General features: G+C 50.6%; 1 protein-coding gene across 3 annotated transcripts; it reads right to left on the reverse strand.

The window, feature by feature from the left end:
- Positions 1-2,838: 2,838 nt before the first annotated feature.
- Positions 2,839-14,472, reverse strand: DNAJC5 (DnaJ heat shock protein family (Hsp40) member C5). 3 transcript variants are annotated; one of them, XR_006200317.1, is made up of 6 exons: positions 13,479-14,472; positions 5,527-5,644; positions 4,496-4,709; positions 3,659-3,830; positions 3,502-3,575; positions 3,112-3,204 (listed from the first exon to the last, which is right to left on the reverse strand). XR_006200317.1 is itself a non-coding variant. In XM_042930380.1 (5 exons), exons 2-5 carry the CDS (start codon positions 5,631-5,633, stop codon positions 3,101-3,103), a joined length of 597 nt encoding a protein of 198 aa, XP_042786314.1. In that variant the 5' UTR covers positions 5,634-5,644; positions 13,479-14,471; the 3' UTR covers positions 2,839-3,100. The 3 variants fall into 3 exon arrangements, 2 of the variants coding, with proteins under 2 accessions (XP_042786314.1, XP_042786315.1); XM_042930380.1 differs by lacking the exon at positions 3,502-3,575 and having other exon boundaries at positions 2,839-3,204; positions 13,479-14,471; XM_042930381.1 differs by lacking the exons at positions 3,502-3,575; positions 13,479-14,472 and adding an exon at positions 11,398-12,023 and having other exon boundaries at positions 2,839-3,204.
- Between the last annotated feature and the right edge of the window lie 1,598 nt (positions 14,473-16,070).

The raw sequence follows: 16,070 nt of genomic DNA on the forward strand, positions 1-16,070 counted from the left end.
GAGCTCACCCGACGGCCCCCCCTGCCGTCAGAACTCGTGGGAACAGGCCTTTCCTGGAGCAGGAGCCTCGTGGCCACGCCTGGTGGTCAAGGGTGTGGAAACGCCACCTGCTCTAACCCCAGCACACTCTGGCTTCTCCAGTGGGTCCCCACGGGTGCCAAACCACGCCGACTGACCAGGGAACTAGGAAAGCTCACACGCCGAGCGGTCCTATCTGAAGCAGTTTGAAAACAGAACAAAGCCAGAGGAAGACAAGAGAAAGGAAAGAAGACCACATCACGGGGCAGGAACAGAACACAAACACCAGCAGCCACCATCAGACGGCCTGCGAGTCTCCTGCGTGTCTCCTGCCATCCTGAAGCGGTCGCTGCTGCCAGGCCCCTGAGGGCATCTGGGCAAGCCCTGCGCTTTGTGGAACAGGACGGGCTCCAGCCCGCACTGGCCCGGCGCGCTCTGGCCACACATGGCCTTGGCTCGAGGGGGGTGGGTGTGTGGGGGAGGGAAGCAGGGGAGGTAAGTGGAGGGGGGAAGGGGGCGGTGGGGGGGAAGGGGACGGCACGGGGGTTGTAGGGAGGGAAGAGGGAGGGGAGAGGGGGACGGGGGGGGGCCCCCCTCCACGGGAAGGGAAGCGGGGATGGGGTGGGGTGTCCTAGAGCCAGGAGCTCTCACAGCTGCGCAGCAGGCAGACCGTCGCCCCCATGTGGCCAGTGAACAGGGTGCCCCTCCAGACTCAGCAAGTGCACAGCAGGGAAACACACAGAACACTCCAGAAAAAGGGAACACGCCCAGGGCTGACAGCGAGCACAGCCCGGGGGCTCTCATTCAGAATCGCCAAGTCAGGGCCAGGCAGGGAGAATCCCAGGCCCCTGGGCAATCGTCACCGTCCCCACTGCCACGATTCACTTCAAGTACACACATTCTTCAAAGGACTGGTCGGACAAACTTCCTGCCCGGCCCCTCTTGCAACACCCACCCGCCCCCCCCGGCCCCCAGGACAGCGTCCCGTCCTGTGGCTGGAGGACACTTGGCGAGGGGCTCCCCAGACGCATGCAGTGGCCCCGGGGTTTTTTGAGCACAGAGGTGCGTGGTCCCCTGCAGGTCCCAGCAGCAGAGGGGGAGGCTTTCTACCTTAAGTCCAGGCTTTGAAGTTAGTTCTTGGCCATTCTGGGGGAAAAACAACTCCCAAAGGTATTTCCAGAACGTCACAAAGGCCGACCACAGTCTGCCTCTCAGGCTCCATCTCGCTGCCGTGTTGGGACTGGCAGAGAACAGCTCTGTGGTCTTACCTCCTCCCTGGTCCCGGAGCCGGCAATGGAGGTCAGATTTTAGCGAATTATTTCTAATTTAAAATCACAGTGCATACTTTCTCTCTCGTTGGACGTCTTCACGATCATTTTAATGGACAAAAAACAACAAAATAGGATCAAACACCTGCCCAGGGGCCTGGTACTGGCTCCGCCCTCACACGGCTGCTCTCCGCTTTCTGTCCTCACACTGCTATCCCTCCAGCCACTTCCTGGCCAACAACAAGAACCTGCTCTCCTCGAGGCCCTGGGTGGCAGACAAGCGAGGGCCCCGCGGGCGGAGGCGGCAGGCGTCAGGAGCGCGACCCGGGACGTCTGAGCCGGCTGAGCCGGCGGCGTCCTCGTCCTTCACTGCAGATCCAGGACGCATTCCGCAGCAGCCAAGCCCACGTGAGCCCCGCGGGTCTCCACCGGCCAGTGCAGGCCCAGCAGGGAGCCACGGCACCTCTGGCGCTGCTGGGGGTGTGGGGCAACTCTCAACTCTGGGCCGGCACGGGCACATCATAACCCACGTCTCCTCAGTCCCCGCGGCAGGGGCGTCACCCACAAGTTCTGGGGCACAGACAAGACTGACTTCCAGCTCCACAAAAGGTGCTGCTCAACACAGCGGTGAGAGGAGGATCCCACAGTCCGGCTGCTGCCTCACCAGCCAAGGGCACCAGGTGCACCTTCGGTCCAGGTGCTGCCTCCTCTGGGAACCTGATGTCTCTAGCGCCGCCTGACCCATCCACGGCGGCCGAAGGGATCGGGCGAAGGAAGGAGGGTAGGAGCTCTGGGAAGCGCAGAGAAGAGGGCTGCGCTCAGCACTGTGCTTCCCAGAGCCGCTCGGCCCTGCTCCGCCAGCAACCTGGGCCTGGACGGTCAGCCCCTCTGACGACAAACTGGCTCGCCACCACCACCTGTGGTTCTTCCAGGTCCAGAAAGCCCACCGGGAGGCCCGGACGGGCCTGAAGGAATGTGGAGGGTGACCCGAGGGGAGGGCAGGTGGCTGGAATGTGGCCGGGGCACAAGAGTGGGAGTGCGGAAGAACCACGTCCCACAGCCTGGCCAGGGACCGCGTGCCACGGGGTCCCGGGCCGCATCCGGGCAGAAAACGCGATCCGGGGGTCAGCAGAGCCCGCGACACGTTCCACGACAAACTCACCCAAAGGAAAACCCAGCCACGAGGCCAAGCCACCAAGGCAAACGGCCCCGCACAAACCCACAGCACGAAAAGGCCACCAGCGCTGGGCGGAGGGAGGACGTGCCCAGCTCCTCCCAGGCAACGAACGCGTCCAGGGGCTCTGGCTGTGACCACACGGCTGGCGAGCACAGGACAGGGACTGGACCTCACAGCTGCCGCCGGCCAGAACCCGCCTCTGGCCGCCACCAACACAGGGGAAGGAGCCACCCTTCCGGCCCCAGCCTGCCCGGCTGGGAGACCCTACGCAGCAGCCACGGCCGGTGCGGCCACTCGTGAGCCCCGAGACTGCTTCGGCGTCTGGTTCACGCGGCCACACCGCGGCGCGCCCACGACACAGACACACACGGAACGTGGCCCCAGACATGCTATTAAAAAAGGAGAGAACAGAAGAGGACCGTAGCTACACTGCTTTAAATACTGCATGCGACGCACTTCACGTGTTGGGGGGCGACGGGCGGGCGGGCACAGAGGTGGGAAGGGCCCCGGCGGGCTGGCGGCTGCTCCCCCTCCGTGGCCAGGGCAGCCCCCTCCCCATCTCTGCGGCTACAGTTCATGATTCTAAGGGTGAAGTGGCCGGGTGCTGGGCTATCCTCTATCACAGCGGCTCCGGAACTTAGTTGAACCCGTCGGTGTGGTAGCTGGGGTGGGAGTCGGCCGTGAGCTGGGTGGTCTCTGTGGCGGACGCTGGCTGGATGACAATCGGCGTGTCTGCGGCCTCTGAAAAGCAAGCACGTGCGTGTTCATCGTGTGAGGGCGGGGCCTCGCCGCCGGGCCTCCCGAGCGCACGTGTGACCCCCAACGACGCCGTCCTCGTGACAAAGCTCCGTCGCCTGGCCGCTCCACCAGGGTCACAGGTCGGAGGGGAGAGGCTACCTGCGCACCTCCACCCAACGCAACCTTCCTCCGTCGCCTCAGGTCACCGCCAGCCCTCGGTCCCTCCCCACCTGCCGGGTCCCGTGGAACTTCGGCCGCTTCAGATCGCGGGTGGGGACAGCCCTCTGCGTCTGCTTTTACCTCAAGTGTCCACGTTCACACCTCAACAGTCCCAGCGACCACCACAAACACTCCGGCACCGTGTCAGTGCCCTCCTGTTTGACAAGACAGGTCGACACGGCTCAGGGCCCGGCCCGGCCCGGCCCGCCCCGCTCGGCGGCCCTCGGCGGCCACTCACCCCGCTCGTCCGACTGCAGCTGTGCCTCCAGGTCCTCGGGGGACACGTAGAAGCCGGCGTCCTCGCCCGCGGGCGCCCTGGGCTTGCACCTCCCGCAGCAGCAGTTGAAGCAGCAGCAGAGGCAGCAGCAGCAGTAGCAGCAGGTGAGGAGTCCGCACACGACAAACAGCGCCTGCGCGGGTGGACGACAGGGGGCGCTGGCCACGCGGCCTCCGGGACCCCCACCCCGCGGCCAGCCGGAGGCCGCTCCGGGGGCGTGTCGGGCCCAGACGCCCTTCGCAGCCCTTCACGGCCCGGGGAGTGGGGACACTGAGAGACCGAGCTCTGTAAGCTTCTGGAAAGGGAGCCTACGGGGGGGGGGGGGGGGGGGGGGGGGGGGGGGCGCTACGGGGCTGACTGGCCAGCACCACGGCGCCTGGTGGCCGGGGCCGTCACACCCTCGGGCCTTCACGGGACACGGGTTGTGAGTCAAGTGAGGAAAAGGACAAGCGTTCAAAACAGAACCACCGGACAAAATGTCAAAAGTTTCTCAAGTCAGATTTCAAACACGTCCTCCCCGACGACGACAAAAACATGCGTCCAAAACGCGCTGGAAAAGCTCCCTTGCGAGGCCGGTCTCTGTAGGAACTTACTCGTCAGAGAACGTCCGCTCGGTGTCGGGCTCGCTCTGTGCGCTCTCGGCCCGTTGCACACAGGCAAGCGAGCCGGCCACGTCCGCACGGGACGAGGAGAAAGGCTGCCCCACACCCGGGAACCGGGGCCCCTGAGCAGAGCCCCTGGACCGAACGGTCTGACTGTGTGCGCCCGGACCCCCCGCCCCCCGCCCATTCCGCTCACCTTGGCCCACCAGCTGGAGAGCACAAAGTAGGTGTTCACGTTCTCCTCTCCAAACTGCTCGGCCACGTAGAGCCCCAGCGACCCGTACTTGTCGTAGATGTTTCTTTTTGTGGCGTCCGTCAGGATGGCGTGGGCGTTGTTGATCTCCTTGAACTTGTCTGCCGCCTCCGGGTTATCGGGGTTCTTGTCAGGGTGGTATTTCAAGGCAAGTTTTCTGCAAATCGAAACCATTTCTTTGTCCCTTATTTCACACACACCCATCACAGGGCCCCGTGGAGGACACATTCATGCATCACCGCGGCACTTTCCGCCTCTCCAGAGTACCAGACTATCAGATCCGGAGAAATCTCTGCAAACTGCCCGGCCCTGGCCCTGGCCCTGACCCTGACCCGGCCCCAGAGAAGAGGGTCCTGGGGTGAGGCTAACCCTGAGGGAGTGGCCGCAGGCACAGCCTGCGAGGGGGGTGGGGGAGGGAGGGCTCTTCCAACAGCTCCAAGGCAAACCCACTGCCGACCTCTAGTGTCCCAGCAGGCTAACTGCTCAGCTGCCCCACGAAGTGACTGCACGCGAGGGGAGCACAACATGGGCCTGCTTTCCGTGCTCACGAATCACACGCGTGAGGAACACAAGAGACAACTAGCTGAGGGTGCGGACTCGTGGGGGGTTTGCCTCCTATGGCCTACTCCGTGCAGCTGTGTGTAAGTTCCACTGGGACCGCCACAGGGAGGGGACTACTGTCACTGCGCGGAGAAGAGCAAATCATTGAGCATTCTAAAGCCCCGGCTACGGAGCAGGCTCAGTCCTGCTTCCCTCTGGACCTGGCTGCTCCAGGGCAGACCGTCTGTATCACCCACAAAGTGTTATTTTGTTGTTGCCGAGAAAATATCAGTTGAGAGCTGTAGGCTACAACGTGTGGTGGAACCATCGCCAGCTTGACACGGGGTCAGCTCAGCCAGGGACAAACACTGGTTTCAGTAAATGCAAGTCAAACCCCACGAGGTACGAGGTCCTCCCCGCGTGTGGCCTCTCACCGATAGGACTTTTTAATGTCATCTGAGGTTGCATTCTTGTCCAGCCCCAGAACATGGTAGAGTGATTCCCCAGAGGTAGAGAGTGAGCGCTGTCTCTGGTCTGCCATGGTAGGCTAATCTATAAGAAAAATGCAAAGAAAACATCAAAAAGCATAGAGATTCCAAGCACAGCACTGACACGCTTTATTCCAGATGACTGTTCTAGGCAAAACATCATAACACTGCTAGTGGGGGCCAGGAGGTCCACAGACACAACACATCCAACCATGACATAAAGGGGTGTGAGGAGTGGGGCCAGAGGCAAAGTTAAAGTTGGTGATTGTGCCTGTGAAGGCGAGAACACGGCCACACCACAGAGACTGTGCAGGATTACATGTGTTTATTGTAATCTCCAGAGCAACCTCTAAATAAAGAAATGCAAAGTATAGCTATAAAGGCTAAAAGAAAAAGGGAAATGGGGCAGCTGGGTGGCTCAGCCAGTTAAGCGTCCGATTTCGGCTCAGGTCATGATCTTGCACTTTGTGGTTCGAGCCCCGCGATGGGCTCTGTGCTGACAGCTCGGAGCCACTCTGGAGCCTGCTTCGGATTCTGTGTCTCCTCCTCTCTCTGCCCCTCCCCTGCTCATGCTCTGTCTCTCTCTCTCAATAATAAATAAACGTTAAAAAAAAAAAAAAAAAGAAAGAAAAAGGGAAATGAACTCTTTAGACTAAGAACTCCAATAAAAAGAAGAGACTGTCTCGAGGCGCCTGGGTGGCTCAGTTGCTTAAATGTCCAACTTTGGCTCAGGTCATGATCTCATGGTTCACGGGTTCAAGCCCCATGAGCTGTCAGCACAGAGCCTGGAGTCTGCTTCGGATTCTGTCTCCCTTTCTGCCCCTTCCCTACTCACACTCTGTCTGTCTCTCTCAGAAATGAATACACATTTAAAAAAATTAAAAAAAAAAAAAAAAAGATTGTCTCAATCCCTATCAAAATAACACCAGCATTCTTCACAGACCTAGAACAAACAATCCTAAAATTTGTATGGAACCTGAAAAGTCCCTGAACAGCCAAAGCAATCCTGAAAAAGAAAACCAAAGATGGAGGCATCACAATCCCAGACTTGAAGATGTGTTACAAAGCTGTAATCAACAACACGGTATGGTAGTGGCATAAAAACAGACATTCAGATCAATGGAACAGACTAGAGAACCCAGAAATGGACCCACAAACGTATGGTCAACTGATCTTTGACAAAGCAGGAAAGAATATCCAATGCAATAAAGACAGTCTCTTCAGCAAGTGGTGCTGGGAAAACTGGACAGCGACATGCAGAAGAATGAACCTGGACCACTTTCTTACACGAGACACAAAAATAAACTCAAAGTGGATGAAGGACCTAAATGTAAGACAGGAAGCCATCAAAACCCTAGAGGAGAAAGGAGGCAAAAACCTCTTTGACCTTGGCCGCAGCAACTTCTCACTCAACACGTCTCCGGAGGCAAGGGAAACAAAAGCAAAAATGAACTACTGGGACCTCATCAAGATAAAAAGCTTCTGCACAGCAAAGGAAACAATCAGCAAAACTAAATGGCAACCGACAGAATGGGAGAAGATTTTTGCAAACGACATATCAGATAAAGGGTTAGTATCCAAAATCTATAAAGAACGTATCAAACTCAACACCCAAAACACAAATAATCCAGTGAAGAAATGGGCAAAAGACATGAATAGACACTTCTCCAAAGAAGACATCCAGATGGCCGACACATGAAAAAATGCTCAACATCACTCATCATCCAGGAAATACAAATCAAAACCACACTGAGATACCCCCTCACACTGGTCAGAATGGTTAACATTAACAACTCAGACAACAACAGATGTTGGCGAGGATGTAGATAAAGAGGAACCCTCTTGCACTGCTGGTGGGAATGCAAATTGATGCAGCCATTCTGGAAAACAGTGTGTAGGTTCCTCAAAAAATTAAAAACAGAACTACCCTATGACCCAGCAACTGCACTACTAGATATTTATCTAAGGGATACAGCTATGCTGTTTTGAAGGGGCACAAGCACCCCAATGTTTATAGCAGCACTATCGACAATAGCCAAAGTATGGAAATAGCCTAAATGTCCATTGACTGATGAATGGATAAAGAAAACGTGGTATATACATACAGTGGGATATTACTCAGAGATCAAAAAGAATGAAATCTCGCCGTTTGCAACAACGTGGATGGAACTAGAGTATATTATGCTAATAAGCAAAATTAGAGAAGACAAATATCATATGACTTTACTCAAGTGGAATTTGGAATTTAAGAAACACAACAGATGAACACAAGGGAAGGAAAAATAATATAAAAACGGGGGGAGAAAAATAAGAGACTCTTAAATATGGAGAATAAACTGAGGGTTGCTGGAGGGGGTTGTGGGTGGGGGGATGGGCTAAATGGGCAAGGGGCGTTAGGGAGGACACTTGTTGGGATGAGCACTGGGTGTTATATGTAAGTGATGAATCACTAAATTCTACTCCTGAAATCATTATTACACCATATGCTACTAACTTGGAAGTAAATTTAAAAATAAAAAAAAAGGGAGAGACTGTCAGAATGGATAAAACACAATGGGACTCTTGGGTGGCTCAGTCAGTTAAGCATCTGACTTCAGCTCAGGTCATGATCTCATAGTTCATGAGACTGAGCCTCACGTCAGGCTCTGTGCTGACAGTGTGGAGTCTGCTTGGGATTCTCTCTCCCTCTCCCCAACTTGCATGCACACGTCTTCTCTCTCAAAATAAATGAATGTTAAAAACAACAGAGTGTCAAAATACATCAAACAAGTACTGACAGAATTAAAAGGAGAAAGAGACAACCCACTGCTATAAAAATCTCAGCACCCCTCTCTCAGACACAGACAGAACAAACAACAACAACAAAGTAAAAACAGATGACCTGAAGAACACTACTGACCACCATCACCTAAATGACACTTATGTGCCCCTCAACATCTATAAACACACAGAAAAGAAAAAAAAATCACCAATATACCACATGCTGGGCTCTAAAACAAATTTCAATAAATTTAAATCATGCAAAGTGTGCTCCCCGAGCTTAGCAGAATTAAGTTAGAAACTCAACACTAAGACCTCTGAGAAAACCTCAAGTATTTAACATCACCCAACACACTTCTAAACTAACATGCAGCTCAAAGAAATCATAATAACAGAACATATTTTGAACTAAATAATAAAATGTAACATGTGAGCCAAAACCTAAGATTCAGGCTTGTAACGCTGGAAGCAAGCAGAGCAGACCCAAGGGAAATGGAAGGAAGGAAATATTAAAGAGCAGAAACCAACAGAATAAAAAACAGATAAGTGATAGAAAAATTTAGCAAAGATGAAAGTTGGCTCTTTGAAAACAATAAAATTAATAAACAACTGGCCAGACAAAAAAAAACAACAGAAATCAGTAACATGAGGAAGGAAAAAAAGAGGGGTCATCACTACAGACCCTACAGGCACAAAAAAGATGATAAGATTATAGACAACTTTATGCCAATAATTAGATGAAACGGACAAGTACCTTGAAAAATACAATTTACTAAAATTAACACAGGATGAAACAGAAAAATCTGAGTAGTCCTAAAAACATTAACAAAATTGAATCGGTAATAGAAAATCTTCCCACAAACAAAATTCCAGGCCCTGATGATTTTTCTAACAAATATTCAAGGAAGAAATGACATTAATCTTAGATAAACTTTTTCAAAAACAGAGGAAGAGGGATCTGCTCTTTACGTGTCTTAACCAGCATGACCTCACAGACATTACCAAAAAATCCCTCATAAACACAGATGCAAAAATCCTTAACAGAGTATTAGCAAATAGAATCTAATCAAGTAGAAATTATCCCAAGAATGCAAGCCTGATTTAACTTTCCAAAGAAACCAATGTAATCCACTACATTATAGAATAAATGAGACAAACCACATGATCATCCCAAGAGATTCAATCAAAGCATATGGCAAAGTTCAATACCAATTTATGATTTTAAAAATTCTCAGGAGATATTGGGAATAGAAGGAAACTTCCTCAGTCTGATAAAGGACATCTGACCAAAAGCCTACAGCTGATATGCTTAGGAGTGAAATACTGAATGGTTTCCCCTTAAGACCAGAATGTGACAAGGACGCCTTCTCTCACCAATTCTATTCAACATTGTCATAGGACCCTGAACACTGCAACAGGAAAAAAAGAAAAAGACCTAAAACTGTCCCTATTCACAGATGACTTGGTTGTTTATATAGAAAATCCTAAGGAATCCACAAAAAACAAACAAAACAAACAGAAAACCAACCAACCAACCAACAACTGAGAAGTGAAGTTAGCAAGATCACAGGATACTAATATGATATTTAAAACAACCATACTTTTGAGAGCAGTAAGCAATTGGAAAATATTATTACGTTCAAGTTTCATTTACAACAGCATCCAAAACGCTAAATTTTTTTAGGAGTCAGATTTAACAGAAGACATACAGGACCCTTATGTTGAAAATCACACATTGCCTAGAGAAACCAAAGATTTTAAAAAATACAGATTTACAATGTTCATGCATCAGAAGAGTCAATACTGTTAAGATGCCAATCCTCTCCAAATTGATCTACAGATACAATACAATCTTAACTCTAATCCTAGCAGGCTCATTTGATAGAAATTGAGAAACCTATTTAAAAATTTGTATGGAAAAGCAAAGGGCATAGATTAGCCACAGCAACACTGACATACAGATGGTCAACAGCACATGAAAAGATGTTCGTCGCTGTCATTCAGAAATGCAAAATAAAATGAGATACTACTACATTTCTACTAGAACGGCTTGTATTAAAAAGATGAGCCGTATTGGGGCACCTGGGTGGCTCAGTCGGTTAGCGTCTTACTTCATCTCAGCTCCGTGATCTTACAGTTAGTTCGTGAGTTCGAGCCCCAGTCCCTCTGCTATCAGTGCAGACCCCGCTTGGGATCTTCTGTCCCCACCCCCTCTCTGCCTCTCCTCCACCTGCACTCTCTCTCTCTCTCAAAAATAAACAAACATTTAAGGGGCTCCTGGGTGGCTCAGTCGGTTAAGCGTCTGACTTCGGCTCAGGTCATGATTTCACGGTTTGTGAGTTTGAACCCCCGGTCAGGCTCTGTGCTGACAGCTCAGAGCCTGGAGCCCGCTTCGGATTCTGTGTCTCCCTCTCTTTCTGCTCCTCCCCCATTCATGCTCTGTCTCTCTCTCTCTCTCTCTCTCTCCTTCAAAAATAAATTTAAAAAAATTTTAAAAAAATTTTTTTTAAATAAATAAGCATAAAAAAAAAAAAAAAAAGATGAGCCGTATCAAGTAAGTTGGCAAGGATGTGAAGTAACATGAGCTCTGCTGAAGACGTAAAACGCCACAACCCCTTCAGAACCCTTCAGAAAACAGCTCGGTAGTGCCTTAAGAAGTCAAACACACACTTATCACACGACCCAGCCACTCCACTGCTGGGTACGGTCTTACACATGCAAGATGAAAACGCAGGTCTACACCAAGACTTACACACCAATGGTCACAGCGGCTTTATTCCTGACAGCCAACATCTGGAAACAACCCAATGTCCATCGGTAGGTGAATGGATCAACAGAAAGGGGTCTGTCCGTAGAGTGGACTACTGCTCAGCACGAAGGGAATGGGCCACAACCACCCTTAAAGCATGCTGCTGAGTGAAAGGGGTGAGACCTAACAGACAACGTAGGAGTCCCTTATATGAAACCCTGGTAAATGCAAAGTACGCGAGGTTGCGTGAACACAGAGGCAGAGCGAGAGGTCGATTACAAGGACTCCAGGAAACACTGGAAAATTACCTGGCACACACCTGCCACAGGACCCAGCAGGTCTGCTCCTGGCTGATTTATGCAAAAGAAAAGGAAACACTGTTCACATAAAAACCTACACACAACATTCAGAGCGGTTTTACTCCTAACAGCCCCAAACCAGAATTAGTCCAGATGTCCTTCAACTGAATGGTTAAAAAACTGGGATGTGAATACACCACGTAATAAATACTACTTGGCAAACGAAAACAAAATAACTGCTGTGAGAAGCTGGATGAGCCTCCCAGGAATGCCACTGAACACACAAAGCCGATCCCAAAAGGCTACACAGTGTACGACTGTACTTACAGAACATTTCTGAAATGATACGACGTCAGAAATGGAAGGCAGATGGGCGGGTGCCAAGGGGTCAAGGATGGGAGGGGTGAGTACGAAGGCCAACGCGGGGACGGCCGGTGGCACTGAGACCTCCAGTATTTTGAGTCTCGCGGTGCAAACACAAACCTATGCAGGCGAAACCACTGAACAGAGGTCACCGTGCACACAAATGAGTAAAAGTGAAGATGGGAAATCTGAGTGAGACTGGTAGATCGTATCAACATCAGTATCCTGGTGATGATCTAAAACTACAGCTTGGAGGGGCACCTGGGTGGCTCAGTTGGTTGAGTGTCCTTCGACTCGGGTCATGATCTCACAGTCTGTGGGTCTGAGCCCCATGTTGGAATCTGTGCTGACAGCTCAGAGCCCGGAGCCTGTTTCGGATTCTGTGTCTCCTCCTCTCTCTGTCCCTCCCCCACTTTCTCTCACAAAAGCAAATAAAACATTTAAAAATTAAAACAAAACAAAACACTCATATTTTGGCAAAATATCACCACTGGTAAAAACCAGGCAACGTGTTGGGGCGCCTGAGCGGCTCGGTCGGTCAAGTGTCCCGACCGGCTCAGGTCATGATCTCGCGGTTCGTGGGTTCGAGTCCTGAGTCGGGCTGTGTGCTGACAGCTCAGAGCCTGGAGGCTGCTTCGGGGTCTGTGTCTTCCTCTCTCTCTGCCCCTCCCCCACTTGCGCTCTGTCTCTGTCTCTCAAAAATAAACGTTTAAAAAAATTAAAGAAAATATCTAACATTTAAAAAAAAAAGGGGGGGGGAGCTTTCCAATCTCCCTACTCTGCCTCTGTGATAGGAGTAAGATGGGTCTAGGCAGCTCCCAGTGCCATCAAACACCTGCAACCCTGGCCTGAGATCAACCATCTGAAAAATAAAGGGATGGACATAATTTTTAAACTCAATACTGATTTAATAATCTGTACGTGTGGGGCACCTGGGTGGCTCAGTCAAACCTCCGACTCTGGGTTGCAGCTCAGGTCACGATCTCATGGTTTCTTGAGTTCGAGCCCCACATCGGGCTCTGCACTGACAGTGTGGAGCCTGCCTGGGATTCTCTCTCTCCCTCTCTCTGCCCCTCCCCACTTGTGATGTCTCTAAAAATAAGTAAACTTAAAATAAATAAATAAATAAACGTTCTCTCTCAAAAATAAACAAACATTAAAAAAATAATAAAGAATACATCAATGTAAGAGTCTGGGAAAAGTACTGCTCCTGCCTTCTACATGGAACTGTCTGGGGAGGACACACTTGAACAGAATGAGGAACCTGGGACAGGAGAGTGGGGTCATCTGGGCCTGTGGCGGGAGAAGTGACAGCAGGAGACACAAGACAGCTCCCACACCCCCCACCCTCCTGTGGGCACCTAATTACCACACCTAATGCAAAGGTTAACGCTCACAACAGACAGGAGGGGGGTGCAGGGGTGGACGGCCCCCATGTGCCAGGTTCCTCGACTCCCTCCAGTGGCCGCCGTGAGCACCCACCGGGCTGGGTTCCTGGAGCGTGGCAGCCCCCAGGGGTCAGGCTTCCCCTCCCCTCACCAGGCAGGCTCTGTGGCAGTGGTATCACAGATGTGGAGACAGAAGTATAGACGGGTGAAGTCAGGATCTGAACCCAAACCGAGGGCACCACGCCCTGGCCTATGGACACCAGTTAAACCACCTCGCCCCTAGGCCCAAGGGATGATGGGTGGTGTGCCGCTAAGGGCGGAAAAGAAAACAAGTCTCACCGCCAAGAGAGAGATCGTGGGTTCTGGAATCAGGATGTGAGGGTTCTAAGCCCAGCTCCAAAAGTTTCTAGCTGTGTGGCCTCAGGCAAATCACTGCAGTTCTCTCACCCGTAGACCTCAGCAGACCAGGTTCGCAAGGAGCCGAGAGATCCGCCAGGAGCAGGGGTCTTTACTGATGCTCATGGAGCAGCACTCTCGGCATCCGAGTCGGAGCCAGCGCTGCCTCGCCTCGTTAGGCCGCGTCGCAAGTGCCAGAGCACCGTCAAATCCAACTACTGCCCCTAAGTAACTTCTGTGCTTTTTATTCTCGGGGACCCAACGCCTATTAAGTAGTCGGCCCCTAAACCCCATTAAGTAACAGTTTCTGCCTGCTCTCTAAAAATAGCTCTGGGCATACCTCTTTCACACTGTACTTTTCTCTTAAACACATGAAGGTTTTTGGCAACCTTGTATCAAGCAAGTCTCCTTTCCAACAGCATTAGCTCATTCTGTTTCTGTCACATTTTGATAACTCGTGCAATATTTCAAACCTTTTATTGTTACTGTATTTGTTGCAGTGACCTCTGATCAGTGATTCTGACTCAAATGCTCAGATGATGGTTGGCATTTTTTGGCAATAAGGTATTTTAAAATTGAGGCTTGTACTTTTTTTTTTTTTTTTTTTACACACATAAGGCTACTGCACACTCCCCAGCCGATGGTTTAACGTAAATGGAACGTTTATAGGCACTGGGAGACCAAAACATTCATTTGACTGGCTCTATTGTGATACTTGCTTTACTGCGGTTTATCTGGAACCAAGCCCTCCACAGGAGATATGCTCGTATGCCTACAACATCTAGAAGCAGTCAGCTACTTAATCTGATGGAAGACAGTACCCTGTGAAACTTTCACATTTTAAATTATGATTGAAAACTCAGTATTATTTAAAACTCAGTATGTATGCCAGATGTCACTAATATTACTGCACTGAATGTCAAAATTTCCTAGTCTCAGACAGAACCGCCTTAAGAAAGATCAATAATCTAAAATTAATTTTCCTAATTTCAGTGGGTTGCCAGTAACTACATCCAAACTCCCCCCCCCCCCCCAACCCATGAAGGCACGTGCATATACATGAGCAAGCAGGGGAAGGGCAGAGAGAGAGAATCCCAAGCAGGCTCTGCTCTGTCAACACTGGACTCAATCCCACAGCTTGTGACATCACGATCTGAGCTGAAATCAAGAGTCAGACACCCAACTGACTGAGCCACCCACGTGCCCCTAAAAACTAAGTTATTAAGCATCCTGAGTCATTTGTGACTGGCAGCTTTCTCCCTCATAATTGGAGTAGCACAAATCTGTAATATACAGCATCAGAATGTTAGCGGGACAACTATCTGAACACTCCTGACCCAATAATGTTATGATCAGGCAAGCTCTCCACAGACAGAGGCACAGACTAATGTTCACATGGACATGAGAACTTCTGGAACAAGAAGCTTCTAGAAAAAATGATCTGTTGAAAAACCGAGCCAGTGAAAACACAAACCAAAAGGCAGCAGTCAAAAATGGAAACCAGGGGTAACGGGTCTGTGGGCAGGTGCTGAACCCACGGAAATCCTAGAACAAGACTAAAGAGCACCGGGAGCTGTGGTAACAAATCTGATGGATACAAACATCGCAAACCTGCAAGGACACAGGCGACAAGTGGGGGGAGGGGGGTGCAGACAAGGGTGGGGTTTGCCTGCACTGAGGGATGCTAATTTCATCAGCACCACCTTGATTTTTCTATGTCAAATTCAAGGAAAAGTGCAACAATGCTTTTATGTAAAAGACATGCAAACATCTTTAGAAGGTAAGCATCTGATTGTTTTTGGGAAAAACTAGGAACCAGAGGTTAACGGACATTTTCTTGGCTGTGTAACATTCATCCATATCTTTTTTTTTTTTTTTTAACACTTATTTATGTATTTTTTTTTTTACATTTTTACTTTATTTATTTTTGATAGAGAGAGAGAGAGAGAGCGAGAGAGAGAGAGCGCGCGCACAAGCGGGGGATGGGCAGAGAGAAAAGGAGACACAGAATCCGAAGCAGGCTCCAGGCTCTGAGCTGTCAGCACAGAGCCTGACGCGGGGCCCGAACTCACAAACCGTGAGATCATGACCTGAGCCGAAGTCAGACGCTCGACCGACTGAGCTACCCAGGCGCCCCTTCTTTATGTATTTTAAGAGAGCAAGCACAAGTGGGGGAGGGGCAGAGAGAGAATCCCAAGCAGGCTCCACACTGTCAACGCAGAGCCCAATGCGGGGCTCAATCCCACAAACTGTGAGATCATGACCTGAGCCAAAATCGAGTTGGGTGGACACTCAACCAACTGAGCTGCCCAGGTGCCCAACATTCATCCATTTCTATACCATGGCTTGATTTTTTTAAGTCATTATGCTCTTCTGTATTGTTTGAACTTTTAATACAGTTATAAAGTTATCACTTATAAAATCTACTAAGTTGTCCTTCTCAGAACATCAGCTGCTGCAAGACCTCTTCTAAAAGTGCATCCGGGGGCACCTGGGGGCTCAGTCAGTTGAGCGTCTGACTTTGGCTCAGGTCAT

This window comes from Panthera leo, chromosome A3, assembly GCF_018350215.1.
Source record: "Panthera leo isolate Ple1 chromosome A3, P.leo_Ple1_pat1.1, whole genome shotgun sequence".
Classification (NCBI taxonomy): domain Eukaryota; kingdom Metazoa; phylum Chordata; class Mammalia; order Carnivora; family Felidae; genus Panthera; species Panthera leo.

Coding starts and splice junctions, on each gene's coding strand:
- DNAJC5 (XM_042930380.1), bottom strand. CDS start 5,633: ATGGCAGACCAGAGACAGCGCTCACTCTCTACCTCTGGGGAATCACTC. Junction 3,831..4,495: donor TCTCCAGCTGGTGGGCCAAG/GTGAGCGGAATG, acceptor CCACCCGCGCAG/GCGCTGTTTGTCGTGTGCGG. Junction 3,205..3,658: donor GCTGCAGTCGGACGAGCGGG/GTGAGTGGCCGC, acceptor CTTGCTTTTCAG/AGGCCGCAGACACGCCGATT.